This window comes from Dryas octopetala, chromosome 2, assembly GCF_963921425.1.
Source record: "Dryas octopetala chromosome 2, drDryOcto1.1, whole genome shotgun sequence".
NCBI lineage: Eukaryota > Viridiplantae > Streptophyta > Magnoliopsida > Rosales > Rosaceae > Dryas > Dryas octopetala.
Window position 1 is genome coordinate 12,904,129 of NC_141367.1, and position 24,361 is coordinate 12,928,489.

The window sequence follows — 24,361 nt, forward strand, 5'->3', positions numbered from 1 at the left end:
ACCTGGCAAATCAAATGCCTAATCATCAACTGTTAACCTCAACATAAACAATTTGCATCATTATAAGATACCTAGTGGTAATCCACAATAATCCAATTATTCACTTAATAGGCAAAATCATCATCATTTCCATTATTAAGATTCAAGCCTAAAATTACCAATTCTAGTATACAAGCAACTAATTAGAAACAAAAAAGACAAATCACTTACAAAAATAAGGATCAATCTACCTACAAAAGTAAGGATCTAGACAAGTTTCACCCACCTGGATTCTGAGCATTAATTCTAGTAAGCTCGTACAGCACCACCACCACACGAGATCCACCTCGCCAGCGTTGGCTTTCCAAACGACGAAGAGAACGGTGCGAAAGAATCATAAAAGAACTGGGTCGGTTTCTATAGGTAATCATCGACCGATCAGTTTTCCCTCACTGATCGGCTTCTAGCTTCCTCCACCAACTTCTCAAATCTTCCATCTCCATTCTTCTCCAACTTTCCTTCACGGCAGGTGCCCAACCAGCTGTCGCACCCTAAACCCTAGGTATGTAACAGAGGCACCTACCTTGAATGCCCCAAAATATTAATACCAATAAACCAATATTAATCCCCTAAGAAACTTAAGATTGAGCCTTTTTGTTTAAATATAGGTCGGGTTGGATTAGAGTACTCATTACACAATAGAATCTTTTAAGAAATAATATATCAAAATAGATATATAAAAATTAACCAACCCGCTATGGTGAAATAGTTAAATCAACATCCTAAAAGGGAATTACCAAAGTATAGACAAAACCCAATTAAGTTTACAAACTGATTAAATTCGATGAAACATAAAGATAATGTTTGAACAAGTTTTCAATGGAAATAAACATAAAATGACCAATGGAAGGCAGGAACAGCTGAAAATCAAAAGATATGAGCAAAGAGACCTTGAGACACCTGACAAGAGATTCCAAAGCTGCGCACCCTTCAATCAAGATCTCCTCCAAGAGGCCAATCTGCATAAGAAAGTAGGGCGTAAGCATCACATAAGATCATAGCTTCCCCTCAGGGGACCCTGCTAGGTTTGAAACCTTTTTTCCAGTGAAAGATTGTTTTCCAAAACACTAAATCATTTCCACAAAACATTTGAAAACCTCAGCTGCAGCAATCTATGTAAAACATGCATAAAAACTCACAAATAACAAATACTTAGATGGTCGATACTCATTAGGTACTACTACAGTCAGCCATATTCAAAAGAAACAGCTAACATAGTGAGAGTGCTAGGTCAATAGAGGGAAGAATTCTCAATTGAATAACTATACCACCTGCCACCTATAAGTTATGAGCATCTGCTAGTCCAAACACACGTCATAACGTAATAACTTGATTAGGCCCTTCACAACCTTAATGATACCCCTTCTAGAAGATTTAGGGATTTGAACCCAAGGTTACTTTGATAACCCTTACTCTCAAACTCATCATAATAAACATAATCATAATAGCATGTTATAATAGTTTAAAATTACACATACACACACAAAAGTCCATAGTCATGAATGTAGGATAAATCCCTCTACTTAGAATCCAATTCTTTTCACGTATTCTTTTCCATAGCCTTCCACATTCGCGTACGGTCCTATCTTGGCAACTTAGGAATCAACACCTCGGTAACTAGTCAAATTAGTAACCTTAACCTCTTAATGATTTGGGCAACTGGGAAATCCAAGAAAAAGAATTTTCAAAAAGAGAAAACAAATTCTAAGCTAGTTAGGGGACGACAACAAATAAGGAAAAATGGTATGACCTTTCCTTTAGTCACACGTCACTAGTTACTAGTCCTAAGTGGACCAAACTCTACTCTTTCGAAGCTAGTTAAGGTTTTACAATTTTCAAGTTTTATCTTAAAGTCAAACCACTTCACTAATTGCTTTAAGTCAAAGCAATTCCACAAATTAATTTAGATTAAACCAACTTAATTTCTACAAAAGAAACTTGCTAAACCTAGCATGCTATTAACCTTTAAATAAGCAATTAAATCTCCAAATAAAATTAGACATGCTTAATTAATAAATAAATCTTACTTACTTAACTAAGCATGCAAACCTAAAGTTAAAGCCTAAAAATAAATAAAAAAGATTAAAACACTTACTCGGTTGTAGACCTCCTTTGCTAGACTTCAACCTTTGGACTCTTCTTAGAGCTTGCTTTTCAAAAGAAAAACTTTTGATCGTACTATGAGAATTTTCTTCTTTTTCGGTTTGTCTCTTCTTGAGAGACTCCCAAATAAACCAATGAGTGAGTATCTCAAACTTCACTTGGTGGTGCAATGAAAATGAGTGACAAGAATCTTTATTTATAGGCACTAGAGGGTGGAAAGAAGTTGTAAGTTTTTAATATGAGACAAAACACCTAAAAACACACTCACAAGAGGGTAAAACTCTAATTAGGTCAAGAGGAAATCGGCCAATAACCCATTTTTTGAGGAAAAACACGCGGGTCAGCCCGAATAGAAAACACGCGGGTCAAGAGGACCCGGTTGGCTTTGACTGGTCCATTATAAGGATTGACGGCTGAGATCAAAGGGCTTTAATGAAGTGGAACGGCTCAGATTAAAACACACAGATTGATCCAGTGTGGCGCTTCCTATTGTGAGTACGTGAGCTCACTTAACTCAGCGCCTTTGTGGCTCCACGTTAGCATGCGGGTCCAATGACAACGCGCCACGTGTGCGCTGTTAGTCCAATCAGCAACTTTAATTCTTTTTCCTATTTTCAATTTTCTCCAAACTTTGTAAATTCACCAAAAAGAGCTCGGGACTCCAAATAATTCTCTAGAAAATTAGAATTAAATACCAAATCCCAATAATTTTTTTGTATAGGATGAAGATCATATAATATTTCAATTTAACTATCAAACTTAAATGTAGTTTTTTAGATTAGGTCACAAATATATTGGCCTCTTTGATTTGAGCCTTTTCCATTTGACATTTGTCCTTTGGTCTACATATGATGGTTGTTAGTTAACATTTATAAGGTTTTGACAAAATTGCCCTCAAGGCTTTTATATTATTTTGAAAATTTGCTAATGTAGTCTCAACTTCACATTTTATTAGCAATCTCAACTTCATATTTAGTTGTGACTGTACGACATTCACAACTTTAAATTTAGTTGTGATTGAACGACAGTCACATCTAAGTTGTGAGACAGTCACAATTAAGTTGTGACTTAATTAAATTCTTTTTAGAGAAATTACACTACAATATAGTATAAATAGAGATCAAAACAATACTTTTACTCAAAATAATACAAAGTATAGTGGTGTAAGTTGTCTCTTTCAATTTATCAAGACAGTCACAGTTAAGTTGTGACTGGATTGATTTATTTTTTTTAATACAATATAGTATAAATTAATGTAATATTTGTGATGTAATATTATTTTTATTTTTTTATTATACGTGGTGGCATGTGATGTAATATTTGTAAATTCTAATACCTTTTACTTTATTATTTTGTTTGACTTTTTAACTAATACCTAATCTAAAATGCTATTTAATTTTAGTACCTAAACTAAAAAGTTATTAAAATTTAGTAGTTAAAATCAATAGACCTATAATTCTCCGAAAATCCTATGGACTCGTCTCAATGAGTACTAATTTACTATAGCCTTAAAACAACAATTTGTCCTCCAAAAAAATTAAGGACAATTCAACTCCTATGAATTTAATTCCCAAAAATTAAATCCAACATGGTAAACACCAAACTTGTGTACAAGGTACTAGAGCTCAACTCTAAACAACTAATGGTACAAGTTAATTACACAAAAGACAAAGGAAGCTCTATTTCCTTTAAGAAACTTTAAGTTTCTAAGTACAAAAGAGTTTTTGAAAAACACGTGTTAACACAAGATATGATGAAAAATTCGGGTTGCTACATACCAACTATCAACATCCCAACCGATAGATCAAAAAGTGATCAACAGTTGAGATCTAGCTACCTCAACCACTTCCAACTTCAACAACTCGCCAAAAATACTATCAGACACCCAATAATGTCCCGAAAAATGCTACAGACTTGTAGCGAAGAATATTATTTTCCTATTGTCTCAAAACCAACCTTTGAAAATAGAATTCATAACTCAAAAATAAACACGAAAAATTTCCGGGACCTCACATTATATGATATCATTGATCAAATATCTTGTATTCTACAAGGTGTACCCCATGATAATGACATGCCCTGTTCAAGATTAGCATCAAGTATAATATGGATCATTGTAGTTAAGTTTGGTAGTATATATATATATATATATATGTGTGTGTGTGAAGATTAGAGAGTTATACATATACTTTCACCCACCCTATTTACAACGTCTACAGATGATCAATCACAACCCTTACCTTCCCCCAACTAATTTTGTAAGTCACTAATTAATTAATTAATTAAGATGATTTTAACAAAGTAGGGCTGCTAATTTGAAAAATAAATAACAAAATTAGTTAAATTAATCTCATGATATATATATATATATATATATGCAGGTTAATGGTCCTGATCCATGCTATGACGATTATGTGAGTTATCCAAATCTTGCAGAGGTGCAAGCAGTTCTTCGATCATGTCAAAGGAGGATATATAATACTCAGTAAAGGAGGTAATATTATCAGTCCTATTCGTTGTACTTTTGAAGTAGGGGGATCTTAATTCATGGTTGTACGTTCTACCCAAAAAATAAAAATTGAAAACATGCATCATACAATTTGAATTTTTTTTGCTTACCTTTGCATTAGTAGAATTCTCTTCGATGTCCATTTGATTATTAATCACCCAAAAACAGTATAATCAAACGATTAATGATATGAGAAAATAAGAGAAGAAGATTATAAGATTTATGGAGTTTAGATCGTTATAATCTTATAATGATATCGGTCGACATTTCAGAATGTTGGCCGATATTTTGAACACTGCAGGTATCAAAGCACCTCAACCCCATGTATTTGGCAAATTAGAAGTAAGAAAATGATAAACTCCCCAGAAAACAACTCTGAATGGAAAGTAATCTAAGCTTATAAAGCAGTTCTCACACCCACAAACCATACTCTTCTGCACTATCCAAATACTGTAGAATCAAAATCCCAATTGGTTACAAGCAATCAAAAATATGAGAACAAATACTATATATAGACCACTCCACCTAACGACTTAAGTTGATTGGTTGTATTTTTATTTGTTACTTATTTATTGTGGTATCGTTTTGATTAGTCTCGCCACATATTACGCCTGACCTCAAGCCCAACTTCATTATAAGAGAAAGGGGGAATATTCAATCTTGGTTTATATAGCTAGACTTTTCTTGTATGTGTAGCTGACTTTTCTTGTTGAACAAAACTGGTCTTGCTTGTATTTCCTGCAGAATTAGCTGATGCATGTGTATATGCTGTAAACATGAAAAAGACAGCAGGATCTTGCTTGTGTATCTGCTGGTTTTAGCTAAATTAGCTAAAGACAGCAGGGGATTGATTGTGTATATGCACAAGGCGTACTGTTTGTCTGTATGCTGGTTGTAGCTAAATTAGCTAATGCATGTATCATTGAAAAAAAAAACAGCAGGAAATTGATTCTCTGCATGGAAGGTGATTTTGTGAAATAAAGCCCACATGTTTAGTCTATAGGTTCATTAATTTACTTTCATTTTTATACATTCTCTATTCTTTTTACATTGTGGAAGCTCATATTGGAATTCGAGATAAGCTACAGTTCTTGAAGACTTGCATGAAAGAGAGTGATCTTCATTATGTTATGTACTAGGTTATTTTCTGGATTTTATAATTTTTTGTTCTAGTTAATTTGGGTTCATTTTACAATTCATATGGTATATGCCAGCAACTCTAATGTCATATTATCATATATATATATATATATATATGTCCTGGGAAAAGGCTTAGGTTTTTTTTTTTTTTTAATAATTTTATTTTGTTTACTGCTTTAATCAACAATTTTTACCAAAAAACCGAAAATGACCAAAAATTTACAGAAAAAACCAAAGGATCGAAAATACCGAATAACCAAAACATCTGAAATTTACCTAATACATCGATTCGGTAATCGGCATTGAAAGTTGATTACCGAAATTTTCAGTTTTCGGATCAGTAAGCCCATTTACCAAACCGAACTGACTGATGGGCAGCCCTAAAAATTAGTCACAGACTCAGAAGTAACAAAAACTCTGCAGCCAACTGATTCTGTTACATAATTATTTAGTTCTTCCATTTCATTCTATTTATACCTTCCATTTGAACGATTATTTGCTGTACGCTGTTTGGCAAATTGCCTCCCTGAATTACTTCATTTGAGTGTGTGGATTGAGATTGGGATTTTTGTTTAGGTAAAGAAGAAGATGCCGTCTCTGCAAACCGCTCTGCCTCCTGAACTCGCGAACAATGCGATTAGAGTTAGTACCGGGAATTTCTTCTTTTCCTTTGCATTTATGTCAAACAAATAATCATTTTTCTCGACTTTTTTTTTGTGTTTTAATGATTTTTTGTCGTTGCAGCTCTACCACGAGTGCCTTCGAAGAGCTAAATATGTTGGTCATCAGGTATGTACATTTCTCTCTCTCACTCACAAATGTTTGTTGTATTTGAAATGAGATTCAACTCAAGCTTAACTGAACATCAATCATACAAGGCTGAAATGAAGTTCAATGTGTAATTTTCAATTTGGGTCCTTTCAGTCAATCTTAGAAGTTAGAACCATGTGACGTCTCTGCCTATTATATCTTCTTATGGGTAAATGTTCTGCTTCTGCACATGTTCACGAATACCTCTTTCAGTTCCATTTCATATTCCCAACTAAGAAAGTAGAAAACTTTGGGTCTTGCTCAAGTTCATGAAGTGGGACTTATGTAGGAAGATAACTTTAGCCAATGTGTGATGGCATTGTTTACTTGCAGGCCAAAATAAATTAGCATTTTTCCTCTGAATGAGTCCTCAGTGCAATCTGAGATAGGATTTCTGATAGAAGATTGCTCTGGTAAACTTAGAGAAGGATTGAACATTGATGGTGCTACCATCATAGCCATAAAAACGTAAAGATCTTGTGCCTTGAATTTTTGACATACTCTCCACCTGTCCACCTCTCACTTTAAATTGTTTATTTTGGCCGAGCTATAATTTCTTAGTTCAAGGCCTCAAGGGTTCTCAATCTCTTGCGTTGAATTTCCAGACATAACTTTTACTTGGAAAATTATTTTCAGTAACAGTGTGTTTGGATGAAGGAATTTTAATTTTCACAGAAATTCATAAATGATAGAATTTAAAACTCCGTTATTTAAATTTCTATAAATTACATTTTCTATTGTTTGGATGTATGTATATAGAATTTTGTAAATGACATGAATTACAAATTTTAATTAAAGCCCCACCGACTACCCACCCACGCCACCACCTTCCCCTCCCTTTGAGTCTCCGACCACACTCGTCTCTCTCTTCCATTCTCTCTTCTCTTCTCTCTATATACTCCTCATCTCTTCTCTGCAAATTAAAATTCCTTCACAAGATTGATTTTTTTTTTCTCCAATTCCAAGAGCCTAGCAACCAAAGACAAAAAAAGCATCTCCATTAATTGCATTTTCTTATAATAAACTTGGAAATCAGGTTGGGATCAGATTGATGGGAATCCCAAATGGCAGACCAAACAAAGATTAGCCCAACATATTCCAATCACAATCGTAACTGTTACCAAACAAACAAAAAAAAAGAATGGCAAAGCTGCAACGGCTGCAGGTGGAGGGAAGTGAGAGAGAGTTTAGAGAGAGAAATAAGAGAGAAAAAGAAAGGGGAGGAGGTTATGAGGGTGGTTGGAGGTGGCGTGGGTGGAGATGGGTGGGCAGTGGGCTTTATGATTTTTTGTTTTTCTAACCTTTTAATTTCTTAATATTATTTGTGGAAAAAAAAGTTTGTAAATGTAGCAAGATCTAAGTCACAAATAATTATTAGAGGGCTGAGATCAAAAGTCAGGTATAGTCTAATAGGAAGAAAACTGGCAAAGGATCCAAGTCTAGATGGTGGTTGTGGTGGGTGGGTCTTTTTTCTTAAAATCTCAAATGTCATGGAATTTGGAAATGACACCTATTTAGGTGGAATTTAAAGTCAGAATTTATGACTCTCAAATTCCATAATTTTTTCCGCTTAGAATTCTAAGATTTCCGTGTTAATGAGGCCAAACAAGGGAATTGGAGATTTTCATTTCTCAAATTCTGACTTTTAATGAAATACCGAGTTAAATTTCTTTATCCAAACACACTGTAAAAGTTTTGTTTTTCCTAATTTTCCAAATTGTTTGCCAATGATTTCAATTTTCTTGGAATGGTTTGTGGAAGGAAATACCTGTAGACTAAATTCTAATTGATACTTTTTGAGTTTTTGAAAACTGTGGCTCCTAAGTCAGAGAGACAAATATTAGAATTGAAATGGAATGCACCAATCTATTCTAAGTGGCGTATTTCAAAACTTGGCTTCCAGGAAGCAATTTTCCAAGATTTTTTTTACTTTTATGATGTATATCTTTCTTGATTTTAGGAAAATTGATTAAACACCTGGAAAATTGGGCTTTCCTGAAATTTATTATTTTCCATGGTTTTTGCAATGAAACAAATGCAGTATTAGTGCACATTCTAACAAGTCTATTAAATTTGTCCATACTTATTGAAAAATATGTAAGAATTTAATTGTAGGATTTTGTTTTGTTAATGATGCAGCAAAACAATACAGAACTTGTTGTTGATATGGTGCGGCAGCAGTTCAAAAAACATATGCATGAGACAGATTCGGAAAAGATTCAGAAGTTCAAGGATGAGTAAGTACAGAGCATTTGTGTGCATCTTTTAATATACCAATAAACAGATATTGAAGCAAACAATAAACCTTTGCAAGTTGAATTACAAATTTCCTTACCCAACTTATAACCAATCACCATTATACATTTTCAAGGTACAGTACAATAGTACAATAAGATAAGTGTTAACAATGTAGGTTTTGATACTGTAATGCATGTTTCTCATTTGTGAATGTTTAATTAATTTGAAAATTTTAAGGTGGGCCCTTGAAGCTTGGGTACTATACCAAGTTTTTGACGCAGCTGCTTCTCTGCTGCAACACTGACAATTAAGCAGATTGGCAACTGGGATCCTGAGTTAAGATGATTGATTATAATCTTAAAGGTCGAAGTATTACTCTTTATCTTTGTCTATATAATACAAATTAGCAGAGTTCATTGCAACTAGTTTCTTATAGGAGCAAAAGTAACTCCAGCAAATTATAATGAGAAATGTTAGAAGTACCTTGCAAATTCCCTAGAGAATTCCATCAAAATCAGAAGCTAAATCTGCGCAGCATACAACCAACAAACAGTAATGATAAGCTAAGGGACCTACACTCCTCGTGAAGATATGCATAGTATGCTTCCCACTAAGATCCCTGGTCAAATGTTGTGAAAACTGCAACACACGATTAAAAAAAAAACTACAACACAGCCTCATTTCACTCATTACACAAACTCATGATTCATCCATTGCTACCATGAATGTTAGGTAGTCTTCTATAGGAAATTTTTTTTACATGCTAGTGTATACAATGCCTCTTTTACATTCACCTTCTCACCTTTCCAGTTATTGTGAGAACAACACAGTGTACATCCATTGTAAGGCCTACTACTATGGTGCCGATTTTGGTGACCCAAAACTCATTTTGGGTATCATTTGGGTCACACACAACACAAATGGGCCGGAAATAATGACCAATTTTGGTGTGAAACCCAAACTGGAACTGATAATTGGGTCATCACCAAACCCAAACCTATAAAGCTCAAGCCCACCCACGTGAGAAGCAAACGAAAGAGAGAGAAAGGGAATCAAATGCGCCAACACACCTGCTTCGTGGGCCCCACATATCAGCTACTACTGGTTCTAAAACCCTCTGATGGCGCACGTGTATCACCTCGACGTCCAAGATTATTGGACCATTGGTGGATCAATGACCTAGATGGGAAGCAAACGATCACTTTTTTTTTTTAATTTGATCACTTTGTTTTTTTATTTAAATCATAAAAATTTATTTAAAATTCAAAAAAATACTAGAAAATTCCAAAACAAATTTAATTTTTTTGTAAATCCACTAAATTTCCAACAACTATAAACCCCAAATTTCTATATATACCTTATCCATTCATAGTTTTTCTTCACAAATTTCTATCTTAATTTTACATCAAATTTGATGACGCCCTATTACGTGAAGGCTTGGCTAGAGAAGTGTCCCAATGCGGCACTTGGTGCCAATCTAAGAAAAGAATTGTTTTGGACTGAACTTTACGAAATTTTCAAGCGTAACTTGGGGCCTCCGACCGTGCGTGAGTTTGGTGGCTTGAAATCTTTGTGGAGGGAGATAGTGCGGGCTTGCAACAAATTTTATAATTTGCTGTTAGAGACCGAACAAATTTTATAATTTTATATTTTATATTTTAATGTATATTAGGTTTATCTTTATTATATTTCATGCAATTTCGTTTATTATGTTTCCTTTATACTATTATCCTAGCTTAGAGTGTGACTTCGAATTTATGAAATTTTAATTTTAAAAGATGCTTGGTCACTGTTTGCATTATAGCAACGACACTATGAGTAGGAGATTCATGTGGGAAAACAACGAGTGCTGCAATTTTTTTTGTGTGATCTGAATGTGGGTTGCAGATATCGAATATGGAGAAGGTAACAAATTAAGTAAAAATTAAGACCATTTAGATTGCGTAAGATGGTCTTTCAATAATTAAAAATGATATTAATTTTATATTAAAAATAGAGGGTGATGTGTATAATTACAAAAATAAAAAATAAAATAAAAGAATGATGTGTATTATATAAATTTGTCACATAGGATTAGGGCACATGGATTCCATGCTCTAATAGGGCACAAAATTTTTTCCTAAGAAAATTAAATATCCATGATTTTTGAGTGAGCACATAATCACCAGGCCGAGCTAACCAGTACACTCAATAGTATGTGATATGGTTGCACTTAAGCCATAATTGACAATATTATAATGGAGCAATATAAAAAATAATAATGATAAAAGGCAACATCATTATTGAGATAAGGATAGAGCTAACCTTGGTAACACCAAGGACATCCTTGCAAAATTGGAAAAAACCATAATAATAATAATATCTCATACGCCCTTTGTTTTTCAAAAATGGCCTTATGGAACCCTCTATTTCTTTTTTAATAATCACCAAAATCACCTTTCTAGAAAATATATATGTAAAGACTTCCCATTGTTTTTAAAAGGAAAAATTATATCAAAAGGACTAATACTATACCCTATTTTTGAGTTGAGAACTTGCATTTTACTTTGATTCAATTAAGGACTAGTGTTAACTAAGTGTTTCAATCAAGGATATTCTGTCACTTCCATTAACATTTTCGTTAAAAACTGATCATGTGACTTGCACATGACTTATTTGCAAAGGCAAAAAAGTCTTTTCTCCTAACAAAATTATGAAAAAAAAAAAAAAAAACTAAACAAATTTAAAATTTTTGTACAAAAAAAAAAAAAAAAACAACCCTTTGCTGACTCCCTGCCCTGGCCTTCCTTCTCCCCCCACCACCTAGCCCTAGCCTCCCTTTTCCCCCAGAACCCAGCGCCGCCCCTTTCCTTTCTTTGCCTCTTTTTCTCTCATTTCTCTCTGCGTCTCCTCTCTTTCTCTCTTCCGGGTTAAGGTTGGGGGGGATGGGGGAAGAGGGAGGGTCGGGGCTGGGTGGTGGGGGCAAGAGGGTGGCCGGGGCTAGGGGGAGGCATGGTGCAGGGGTGGTTTTTTTTTTTTTTTAACTTATAAAATTCATTAAGTCTTTTTTTTTTTTTTTTTAATTTTGTTTAGAGAAAATACTTTGTTGCCCTTGCAAACAGGTCATGTGCAAGTTAAATGATCACTTTTTAAAGGAAATACTAATGGAGGTGATTGAATATCATTGATTGAAACACTTGGTTAATACAAGTCCTTAATTGAGTCAAAGTGAAATGCAAGTCCTCAACTGAAAAATGCTTATAATATTAGTTCTTTTGATATAATTTTCCCTTTTTAAAAACCACCCTTATAGACTAGATATGAAAAAATAGCCCATTGTTTTTTTAAAAAGAGAGCTGTTATTTGCATATTTTGTTTTTTCCTTTTTTCCTTTCTGCACATCTCTTTTGCTCTTCTAAAATTTGAAATTTGTCTTTAACACACCCCTCCCATTACTAAAATAACCCATCAAACATCACACACCCCACCCAACATCCAAACAATACACACCGGCCTCCCACCCAAAACCAGCAAACAAGCCTAACCCTCGATCCCACCTCACACCCCAGCAACCCCGCACCACCTCGCGCAACACCCGGCAGCACCCCCAACCCCACCTCTCTCTTTTTCCTTTTCTCTCCTCCCTCCCTTTCTCTCTTTGTCTTATCAATGTACCCCCTACCCCAGCCACCCTGCACCACCACGCGCAGCACGCCAACCCCACCTCTCTCTTTCTTTCTCTCTTCCTCATCCTTTTCTCTCTCTGGCTTATCAACCCGGCCAGCCACCCCGCCAAGACCAGCCCCAAATGCAAACGAACTCTAACACTCTACCACTCCGCCGATGCCGCCACAGTCCCCGTTCGGCACTGGCCCGCAGAATATGTGAGTTTCGTTCGGCAGTCATCCGCTGAAAATGTAAGTTTCGTTCGGCTAGTATCGCCGAACCAGTTGCAATATACTTTTCTAATATATAGAATTGGTGAGAAGAAAAATGATGCCAAATGTTAAGTCTTATACTTTGCTATATATTTAATCCGTAAGAAAACACAAAGACGATGTTATTAGTATTTTTGAAAGAAGTTTATGAGCGATTTTCCGGTAATGCTGCTTCTTTGAAAAGGTTAAATTAAGAAGATACGAACAAATATATTTCAATTTTGCTAATATATACTATGCTTTTGCACTTGTTATGTAACGTCTCAACTTTTGCAAACATTTAAACATTTTTCTCTTTTAACGAGCCATGTACATAAACATAAATAAATACATTTCTTTAAAAAAAAAAAAAGACATTTAAACAAAACCACTGTGTAAAAACAGTTAATAAAATCTTCGGGTCTCACTTCTCCTCACTGCTTCATCGGCTTGCTTATTCTGCAAAACACAAACCTTACACCACATCCATGGTGTACCGGGCTATACAACAAACTCGGTATGTAACGACCCAACCCAAATTTCATTAGAAATTAAAATTTTTATTTTATTTCGTAATGGTCAGTTAAAGGCGTAGTGAGAGATTAAATTGTGAGACTTTCGCATTTTGTTCCAAGGAATTATTTTAAATATTTTGGGAATTTATTTGAGAAATAAAAGGTTTTGAATTTAAATTTTTGTTTTTAAAATTGGGCTTGACCCAAAATTGACTTTTAAAATTAGTGGCTTTTGATTTTGACTTTGGGCTTGATGGGAAGGTCTCGAGTCCACGAGTTCATAGACACGTAGTATGCGTCGATTCGAGTTACTGTTTGAAAGATACGGAGATGTGAAGTGAGTGGCAAACTTGTAATTTTTACGAAAATGGGTTTTAAAACCCAAAAATCAGATTTCTATGGAGATTCTCTCTCTCCTCTCTCACGCATCTCTCTCTCTCTCTCCCCGGTTCTCTCTCTCCCCGCGATCTCTCTCTCTCATCGATCCTCGGTCGTCCGGTGTCGGACTTCAGCGATTCGACCGGCGTTGGACTCGTCTCCACGCCGCCGACCTCCCAGTGAGGTCCGATCAGCCAACCAAGCCGCGACGGCGGCGCAACGGCGCGGTTTTCGAACGAAGCTCTCCGACGGCGACGTGACTTTTCTGGCGATTTCGAGGGCGGCGATCACTTGGGTCTTCTTCCCCAGTCCACGGCGAGTCCTGTCATGCCACCCCCTTGCTCCGACAACCCCTCGCGACGGCGGATCGTGGCTGAGAAGTCTGCCGGCTTTCACCGCCGATTTCGGCCATTTCCGGCGACTTTTGGTCGTCGGTCCAATTTTGGAAAACGATCCTCTAGGTATGGGCTTTGTTTCCCCTTGGTTTGATTGTTCAATTTTGTGAAATTAGGAAATTGAATTTATGGGGTTTGACCCATTTCGGGTTTACCTTGAATCGAGCCTATTTGAGTGATTTCTGAGTTGTTTTTCATCCAATTGAAGTGCCTAGGTTGAATTTGGATTGATTTTTAGTTGAAAAATCATTTTCTTTTAATCTGTCGCCGCTGCCACCGCTGTCTCTGCCACTTGTGGTGGCGGGTCAGCCGTCGTTATCTCATTTTGCCCAAATTGAACTTCTAGGAGACCCTCTGAGGTTGTTTGGTGAGTTATGTGGAAATTTCTGTGTTGTTTAAGGCCGGGCAGCCACCGTGTGTGGTGGTTACCGCCCATTTTGGTCGTTTAACGACCCATTTGTATTTCTGGTTTGTGAAATTGTTGATTGTCTAGTCTTAACAGGTGCATGGGCTCGGGAAATCTCATTTCCGATGCCGTTATGCTGCCGGATTGGAGATCCGAGCAATGGCGCCGTGAAAGACATTTCGGTCTTTTACGTAGTTAAACAGTGAGTGATAATTATTGGAGTTTAATGTAGACTACCATTAATGAATTGTCTGTTTTGTGTGATTTGCTGCTTTATGTTAGAGAAGACTAAGTATAGGATTTAGATCATGATAATAAATTGACGAGGATTTGAGGCTAAGGAATTAATTTGAGAATTATAGAGTTGCCATGGGATTAATTATTGATTTGATGAGGAATGTTTATTTCGAGGATTAATGATTGATGATTAGGCAGTTGTTATACAAAACGATCAATTTAATTATTGAGGAAGTGTTAGTATGATGTGAGTGACAAACAAGTGAGGGGTCGTGAATAGGAATCAACTTCGGAAAGGATTCGGCTTAGTTCGGAGTAAACAGTGGGTGAACCTTGATTTTAATAATTTGTGTTTGCTATGTGCATTCTTGTGGAAATGGCGTGTTTTAAATTTAATTCGTTTATGAGAAGATTTATTTTATCTAGCATGATTATCGAAATGATTATTTATTTTGGGATGTGGAACTGTTGGGATTTGAAAATGCAAGTACTGATCGGACGAGCTTGCTCGTGCGGAGTGACCCCTCCGTACGGGATTGTGGCCAGGATACGAGCCTGCTCGTGCGGAGTGACCCCTTCATACGAGATTGTGGCCATGATACGAGCCTGCTCGTGCGGAAGGGTCTTCCGTACGGGATTGTGGCCAGGATACGAGCCTGCTCGTGCGGAAGGGTCATCCGTACGAGATTGTGGCCAGGATACGAACCTGCTCGTGTGGAGTGACCCCTCCGTACGAGATTGTGGCCAGGATTTGAGCCTGCCCGTGCGTGGGATTGTAGCCAGGACATTGCCTACAGTACGAGTACAAGTATGGTGTGACTTTTAAGTATAAGTGTTTTGAGATATCAGGTTACAAAGATAATTTTAGTTTAGATTTGATATTTCTCAGCTTGAAAAGTTTTATTGTTTTTTCAGTGTATCAAGGTTTATTTGAGATGATTTTCGAAAATGGATTGCGAAATGGTTTTTTAAAAACTGGGGGATTGCAAAGAACGATTGTGAGGTTTTAGAGATTTTTATTTTAAGACTTCTAAAAGGATAAAAAAAAAAATTTATGTTTCGTTTTCTTAACACGTCCACTCACTGAGTTATCTCATAATCTTCTTGTTTTGTCTTAAATTGTTTTCCCTCAGGTAATAACTTTGGTGGAGGTCGAGCCAATCACGTCGAGACATATACGTCCATATCTTTACTCAAACCTTGTAGGCGTCATTTTGATTGTGTAAAAATTCCTTATAATAGATTAGTGGCTCTGATAACCACACTTAAATTTTAAGATATTTTTTCTTTGAAATTGTTGGGTCTGAGACCCTTTTTGATTGTGGTAGAGGTGGTTGATATTTTAGTGATTGTAGTAGAGATGGTTGATATTTTAGAAGTGCTTTTACAGGTTTTCAAATTTTTGGGTTAGTCCATTTTTCAGGAGAGGTTTTGTCGAATTTTCGGTAGGATTTTCCTTGATTGTGGATCCCACAGGACCACTTCGGATTTTTAGGGTGGAAATCCGGGGGTGGTTCTGTTACGGTAAGTTCACTAGAGCTCGTATGAGTGAAATAACTTAATAGAAACCTCTATTCTTAATCAATTGACATAAATAAATATTCCTCAAATTCAACCTAATATCAATTCACCAATAACTCAGACATCAAGATAATCATAATTTCTCAATTAACATAATATTTCATCAACAATAATAAATCATTCTGGCAATTCAAATGCCTAATCGTCAACTATTAACTTCAACATCAACCATTCACATCCTAATCAATAACCTCATTGCATTCTAATTATAGCCCTATTTATTCCCTTAATAGGAGAAATCATCATCATTTCCATCCTCTGGATTCGAGGCTAGACTTTACCTAGTCCTAGCAAACAATGCATACAAGCAAACAATACAAAAATCCAACTATCTAATTTCACTCACAGTGCAACCAAGTGAAAAGATAAAAATACCTTTCGATTTAGATTTGGTGTTCACTAACTGGAACGACATCGGAAATCTCATCTTCGTGCCCGAGAAAACCTGTTCAAGACAAGCAACTAGCACAAATTACACTTGAAAACACAATTGATCATTAAATGGCTGAAATAGGCAGCAACACCACACACGGTGGCTGCTCAATCGGCCCCAAACAATGCACAAAACACAACCAAAACTCACCAATCGACCTCGTATAGGCTCCTGGGGATTCAATTGGGCAACACGAGGACAAACAACCATTAACCCACTGCCACAAGTGGCGGAGCTAGTGGTGGCTATGGCTGCAAAACAGAAAAGTTAGCCACACATACAAGAAAAGTCTAGCTGCTTCCGAGGCTAATTCGGCAGGGGTCTTTGTTTTGATCTCCTACTATTTTTGTGGATTACGTCTCTCAGCTCCTCATTCTTTGGTCTCTTCCGGCGCCCGTGCCTGGATGGGCCCGATGGTGCCGAACCGTTGCCTCTGTAGCCTTTGGTATCCTCCATTTCATCCGAAGTCGGTTGAGTTGAAGATCCATCGTCAGGTTCTTTCATCCGTGCCTTCCTCTTTTTTCGCTTGTTTCCTCCGTCCTGCTGTCTTTCATATTCTCCCACCTTCTTCCAATGCGTCCTCGACTATTCATCTTGTTTGGTGGAGTTCATCCAACACCTTCCTTATGTACAGAGGCGCATCCCCCGCTTCTTGAGAGTTCCCCAAAATCTGCTGTTGTGCGATAGGTGACCTCGGGCTGTTCCCAGCAATTCTGATCCTTGTCATTATGTTAATGAACGGCTTTCGTTCTAGGAGTTCTCATAGACGGCGCCAACTGTTGGACCCAAAATCTTCAAAGAATAATTATTTGGCCTATAGGTGTTGTGGACTTGGAATTGAACTCTCGATCGGTTAGTTAGGCTTGCGCTCGTTGTCTTAACTCGATTTGTTTTTGAATGGCGGAGCGGATGGGGTACCAGTAAAACATACTTTGATGCTCAAGTCAGTGTTCGTTCCAGTTACAGTCTGTTCAAGATCAATAGATTGCCCCCATTTTTCAAATGATTGTGCTTCCTATTTATAATTAACAACTTCTTGAGGATAAAGCTTACGACGTGATGAGCAAGTAACTCTCTACACGCGTCTTACATCCCGATGTCTACGATGAGTTACTTACTTCTCACGCCTACATTTCATTCAATCACGTGGATAAACACAACTTCGTCTTGGGCTTTTCAACAAAAATGGCTTCACATAACTCGAACTTAATTAAATCGCTCCAATTGATTCAGCCAAAATGTCGTTTGATCAATTGGGCTTTAGATTTTAAATTTAAATATAGGTCATGAAAATAAGCTTCTTCTTTTTTATATTATTAAAGTACAACTAAGGTCATTAAAATTTCAACTCATGATCGACGTACTCTCATAAAGGGGAAATTAAAAGTCAATTACCACTAAATCAAATAGTCATTATATTAAAATAAATTTTTATGTGTGTATGTTTATCAATATATATATATATATATAGATGAGTGCTCTAAAACTAACTAGTTAGCAAGTTAATACGAAACTAACCATGCTTTTGGGACCACCACATAACTAATCTCATAATCCGAATCGTCAATTATTTAGGTTATACTTCAAAGATCATCATTACAAAAAATCAATTAAATCGGAAATCATTTAGTCATCTAATTGAGATCAAATAAATAGACGATCAGTGTTTTCGATAAAAGCATATAAATAGTTGTTGTTATAATCAAATGACTAAATGATTTCCGAATTTGGAGATTTTTTACAGGGATGATCTTTGAAATAGGGCCTAAAAAATAGACGGTTCGGATTTTGAGATTACATTGTGCAGTGGGCCCAACATGGTGGTTAGCTTTGTATTAACTTACTAACTAGTTAGTTTTAGAACATTCTTGTATATATATATATATATATATATATATATATATGCAAACCCCTTCTATTAAAGGATCTCTCAAATAATTTTAAGGGGTGTATAAGTGTATTCAATTAAGATTTTAAAGGAGTTATAAACTCTTGCAGATTTCAGGGATTCTTATGGATTTTTATTGAATTCCATAGAATCCATATCAAAATCTAAGGGAGAAATGTTGGAATTCTCATGGCCTTTGTTTTGTGAACAAAATTCATCAAATTCGCCACTTTATGTGAAATTCTTTAAAATCAATGAGTTTTTTAATATACCTAGTTTTGGGCCAAGCTTAAGGTTTAAGATAATTGGGTTGGACCGGCCCGGCCTAATTATTAAATGGGCCAACTCAAACACGGTATGAAGCACGAAGGAGCCCATTTTAAATGGGCCGGGTCAGCCCACACTACAAGAAAAAACACTTTAGGCGACGAAGCTGTTTCGTCGCCCAAAGTAAAATTTCGTCGCCCAAACTTTTGGGCGACGAAACAGCTTCGTCGACAATTTTGTCGCACAAACCATGATGCCCAAAGTCTTGGGCGACGAATCTATTATTTCTGTCGCCCAAAGATATATGGGGAGATGAACCAAACTCGTCTCCTGAGTTAACTTTGGACGACGAATCACATGGTCGTCGCCCAAAGTCGCTTTGGGCGACGAACTTATGCCTTTGTCAGCTTATGCGACTTTGGGTGACGAAAATATTCGTCTCCCAAATATTTTCTTAATTATTATTATTTTTTTAATTTTTTTTTTACCTTTTTTTTTTCTTTTTATCCAAAACCTATATAATAGAACACAAATTAACACAATTATAAGTTTTTTTATTTAATAAATTTTTATTAACACAAATTAGCAAAATTATAATTTCATACAAAGTAGTAATAACCCTAATGGTCAATCTATTCTAAACCAGTAGCATCATCGTCATTCATATATGACGGAGGTTGATGAGAAGATGGTGGCCGGACAAACCCAGGTATCGCCTTGGTCAATGCAGCATACAACGCCTCATTCTTCGCTCTCTCAGCTCGTAAGTCCTCCTGCAACTTCTTCAAGCGGACAACCCTGCGACGACTGCAGATGGCTGAGAAAAAGAGGAAGACAAAGACGAGGATCGAACATCACGAATCCGCCCATATCCCATGCCGCGTATTTCCTTACCGGGCCTAACACTCAATGAGTCTATCATAATACGAAGTCCGACATCGGGATCGGGTACTGGAATCGACTCCAACGGAGTACCCGGAGGGTGCTGCTCGGCCAAGCTCTCCAAATATATTCTCGAGTTGGCCACCATCTCATCCTTCAAAATGTTATATATACAAGTAACCAATTAGAAAAATAAATATAAAAAATTGTGAAAAAAAAATTAAAATATAAAAAACTAACATGTTTTGCCTTGGCCGCATCACAACCGGGATGAACATAGATATCCCCGAAAGTGTCTATCTCCGGGAATATATTACGATCCACGCTGAAAAAGAAAATAATTTTGTCAAAGACCCAAACAATATTAAAGAATATATATGTATTAAATTAAATAATGACGTACCCGACGTCGCGACTCCACCCGATATGAGATGGGCATCGGACCACTATGATGGTTAAACGGCTTCCCTTTTCAGTTTCTGGCGTTGGCGACCAACTTATTCTGTTAAATATTAACTAAATTATAAATGTGTTAGTGTATGTATACAATAACAGAATAACAAAACAATAATCGATTTTTTAAAGTCTTAAAATGATAAAACGTACCAAAAACGACGGGCTCATGAAATGATCGCACAAAAAACGCCACTGGTCAGACCGCTCTACCAACTCCATAGGGGGGTTCACCAGTGCCTTAACTGCCAACGAAAATCCCTTGAAATGCACGTGTAGTTCGTACTTCCACTGTCTGTAGGACTTGATGAGTAAATCTGTCATGTACGTGACGGTGAGAGGATCATCCATCTAAATGTCAAAGTTAACCTGAAAAAAATATTAAATTGTTATGAATGATCAAATTTATCGTTTTGAATTAATTATTGAGCTATATACTCACTGAGATGGAGCGGATCACTTTGTGTTGAATCTCTGTCGGCAATTTTTTCCAAGTGGTTGCAACCATGGCGCACTCGACACGGATAATAGCCCCCACATCGTGCGAGAACAAACTGTCAACGTTAGAATCTAACGGTCGTCGGCCGTTTTGCACACACATGACTGGAATCCGCGCCCCAGTACTGCGCACGATCCGAAAGGACTCCAACCCACTACATGGTCCCCTCGTCATAGTAGATGAAGCGGAAGCGGAAGCGGTGACCTGACTAGAGCGGTGAGATCGACGGGCCCTCCGTGGCATAGAGGGGCTCCCAGTACTCGAGGATGGCTGAACTACATCATCGGGAGCTGACTCCATCGCCTTCCACCTTATAACTAAATGATATTTCTCAACCTAATTAATCTACATTTTGTAATAAAACTAAATTTTATATTTAAAAACTAACAAACTAACTAATCTACTTACAAACTACCTAATAAATTTTATAATTAAAAAACATATAAAACTAACTAATTTTATATAAAAACTAATTTGTTATCTAGCATAAGAAAATATCAGCAAACTAATTCTCTAAGAACAATGATGAGAATTAAGCTAATTTATTCAACATTAATAAACAAATTTAAGAACAAAAAATTAAAAACACCAGCAAATACCAGCAAACACCAGCCAAAGAACATTAAAGGAGCGATTGAGTCTTAAGTCTGACTTGAAAAATTTCCTTGGGTATTACTATTCCCCTAGCCACCTACACTTGATCCCTCTGAAAAAAAAAGCTAAAACTAATGAGCAGAAAACAGAAAAACAGAAAAACCCCCAAATGCAAAAAATAAAAAATAAAACCCACCAAAAACCCACAATCGGGTGGGTTTGCTGCAGTTGGGTTCCGGTGGGGTTGTTGGTCGGGGTAGGGGTTTCTAGTGGGGATAGGAATGGGAATCGAGGGAGGCGGCAGGGAGAGCGGAAGGAGAGAGAAAGAGGACGCCGGAGAGGGTTTTGATGGGGGTGGGGATGGGTTTCGAGGAGAGAGAAATAGGAGGGGGTGGGGATGGGTTCCAGGGAGAGAAAAAGAAGAGGGGGTGGGGATAGGGATGGGTTTCAGGGAGAGAGAAATAGCATGAGAGATCGGGAGAGAGAGTTTTGGGCGATCGGCGACGAGGGGAAGTGAGAGATGCAGCGGCGAAGCGACGGCGGGGCTGGGGTTGGGCGGGGATCAGCGGGGATGGGGGTTTCTGTGGGCTGGGATGGGCGGGGCTGGGGCTGGGCGAGGAAACCAGAGAGATGAGAGAGATGAGAGAAAACATAAAGGAAAAAAAATAGAAAAGAAGAAGAAAAGAAACCAGTTTAAAAATCTCGAGACCCTTAGGCGACGAAGAATTTTCGTCGCCCAAAACGTTCTTGGGCAACACACAAATAATCTCGTCGCCTCAAAACACCTTGTGCGACGAACTTGAAGTTCGTCGCCCAAACATTAAAATATATGGCGGGCTTAACCCCGCCAAATTTTTCAGATTTTGGGCGACGAAGAAGGAATTTCGTCGCCCAAAAAGGTCTTGGGCGACGACTTTCCCACTTCGTCGCCTAAAAGTTGTCCGAATAATTAATTTTAAATAACTAAATATGTTGTTAATTTTACATAATCAATTATGTTGTTAATTTTATATAATCAATTTATTAATTTTAACGATCCGAACCGTTCATTTATGAGTCCCTCACTAAAAGATCAACCCTACAAAAAATTGGTCAAATCAGAATTCATCTAGTCGTTCAATTATCATTATTAAAATCATGATCGTTCATAAGTTCGATCTCCGATACTTAACTTCTAAAACTTTGATTGAGCTAATTTTTTGCATAAATGATCTTTGAGTGAGAAACTAATAAATGAACGGTTCGGATAGTTGAAAATACGATCAATATATGAGATTCTATATATAAATGAACGGTTTATATATTTGAAGAATAAAATTTCATTAACTCTTTCATTGAAATCTTGTCATTTCAATAATTGTGAAGACCACAACGTGATTACAACGATCAGAGCCGTTCATCATCTATGTTCATATTCAAATATCATCCGTGCAAAAAATCAGTCCAATTGGAGTTCATCTACCCGTTCGATTATTATTATAAGAACCACAATCGTTCATACACCCAAAACGCCAAACCAAACTTCTACATCTCCGATTGAGATAATTTTTTGCATGGATGATCTTTGAGTGGGACACTAAGAAATGATTTGTTCGAATCGTTGGAAATACGATCGCATCTTATACGATTACATACATAAAATAGTACACAAAAAAGGCAATGAGACTTTGGGCGATGAACTGCACATTTCGTCGCCTAAGATCACTTTGGGCGACGCATACTAATATTCCTCGCCTCAAGTAACTTAGGGCGACGAACCATTTCCTCGCCCAAGTTACTTTAGGCGAGGAATGTTAAATTTCGTCGCCCATAGTTTTCTCAGGCGACGAACATCTTCGTCACCCAAAGTCTCTTTGAGTGACGAAATTTTATATTCCTCCCCTAAAGTAACTTTGAGCGAGGAAATGGTTCGTTGCCCAAACCTTAACTAGTAAGCAATGATCGTTCATGCGTTCGAACTCCGATACTTAACTTTTACATCTCTAATTAAGCTAATTTTTTTTATAGATGATCATTGAGTGAAAAACTAATAAATGAACGGTTCGGATCATTGAAAACACGATCAATATATGAGATTATATATATAAAAGAACGGTTTATACATTTGAAGAATAAAATTCTATTAACTCTTTCATTGAAACCTTGTTGTTTCAATAATTATGAAGAGCACAACGAGATTACAACGATCAGAGCCGTTCATCATCTATGTTGATACTCAAAGATCATCCTTGCAAAAAATCGGTCAAATTAGAGTTCATATACCCGTTCAATTATTATTATAAGAATCACAATCGTTCATACACTCTAAACGTCAAACCTAACTTCTACATCTGCGATTGAGATAATTTTTTGCATGGATGATCTTTGAGTGGGGCACTAAGAAATGATCAGTTCAGATCGTTAAAAACACAATAGAAAAGTGAGCTTCTACATACAAATACACTTGAAGAGTATAATTCTATTAGATTTTTCGTTGAAATTTTGTCGATTCAACGATTGTGAAGACTACAATGTGATTTCAACAATCAGAGCCGTTCATTTTATTTGTTTATACTAAAAGATCATCCTTGCAAAAAAGCGGCCAAATCGGAATTCATTTACTCGATCGATTAGTATTAGAAAATTCACGATCGTTCATAAATTCGAGCACCGTTACATAACTTTTACATCTCCGATTGAGCTAATTTTTTGCAATGATGATCATTGAGTAAGGAATTAAAAATTGAACGATTTGGATCAATGGAAACACGATCGCATTATATGAATAACCTATATAAAATTGTACAAAAAAAAAGGCAATGAGACTTTGGGCGAGGAATATGCATGTTCCTCGCCCATACATTGGGCGACGAATACGTAAGTTCCTCGCCCAAAGTCACTTTGGGCGACGAAAAGAAAAATTCCTCGCCTAAAATAACTTCGGGCGACGAAATATTTCGTCGCTCCAAGTCATTTTAGGCAAGGAATTTTGCTGTTCGTCGCCTAAAGTCACTTTGGGCAAGGAACTTACGTATTCGTCGCCCAATGTATGGATCAACTACTGTTTTGGCGCGTGATTTGAGGCGACGAAATATTGTCGTCGCCCAAAGTACCTTTAG

The 24,361-nt window shown here is 36.7% G+C and overlaps 1 protein-coding gene across 1 annotated transcript; it reads left to right on the forward strand.

The window, feature by feature from the left end:
• The first annotated feature begins 6,371 nt into the window (after window positions 1–6,371).
• Window positions 6,372–8,842, forward strand: LOC147293204 (uncharacterized). Its single transcript, XM_086234139.1, has 3 exons — window positions 6,372–6,433; window positions 6,536–6,580; window positions 8,741–8,842. The coding sequence occupies exons 1-3, from the start codon at window positions 6,380–6,382 to the stop codon at window positions 8,840–8,842; spliced, it is 201 nt and encodes a 66-aa protein (XP_086090265.1). The 5' UTR covers window positions 6,372–6,379.
• Window positions 8,843–24,361: the final 15,519 nt, after the last annotated feature.

What these genes read in the sequence shown, in the direction of transcription:
- LOC147293204 (XM_086234139.1), top strand. Translation starts at nt 6,380, where the DNA reads ATGCCGTCTCTGCAAACCGCTCTGCCTCCTGAACTCGCGAACAATGCG. An exon ending in TCGCGAACAATGCGATTAGA is followed by an intron (nt 6,434 to 6,535) that starts GTTAGTACCGGG and finishes TTGTCGTTGCAG; the next exon opens with CTCTACCACGAGTGCCTTCG. An exon ending in CTAAATATGTTGGTCATCAG is followed by an intron (nt 6,581 to 8,740) that starts GTATGTACATTT and finishes TTAATGATGCAG; the next exon opens with CAAAACAATACAGAACTTGT.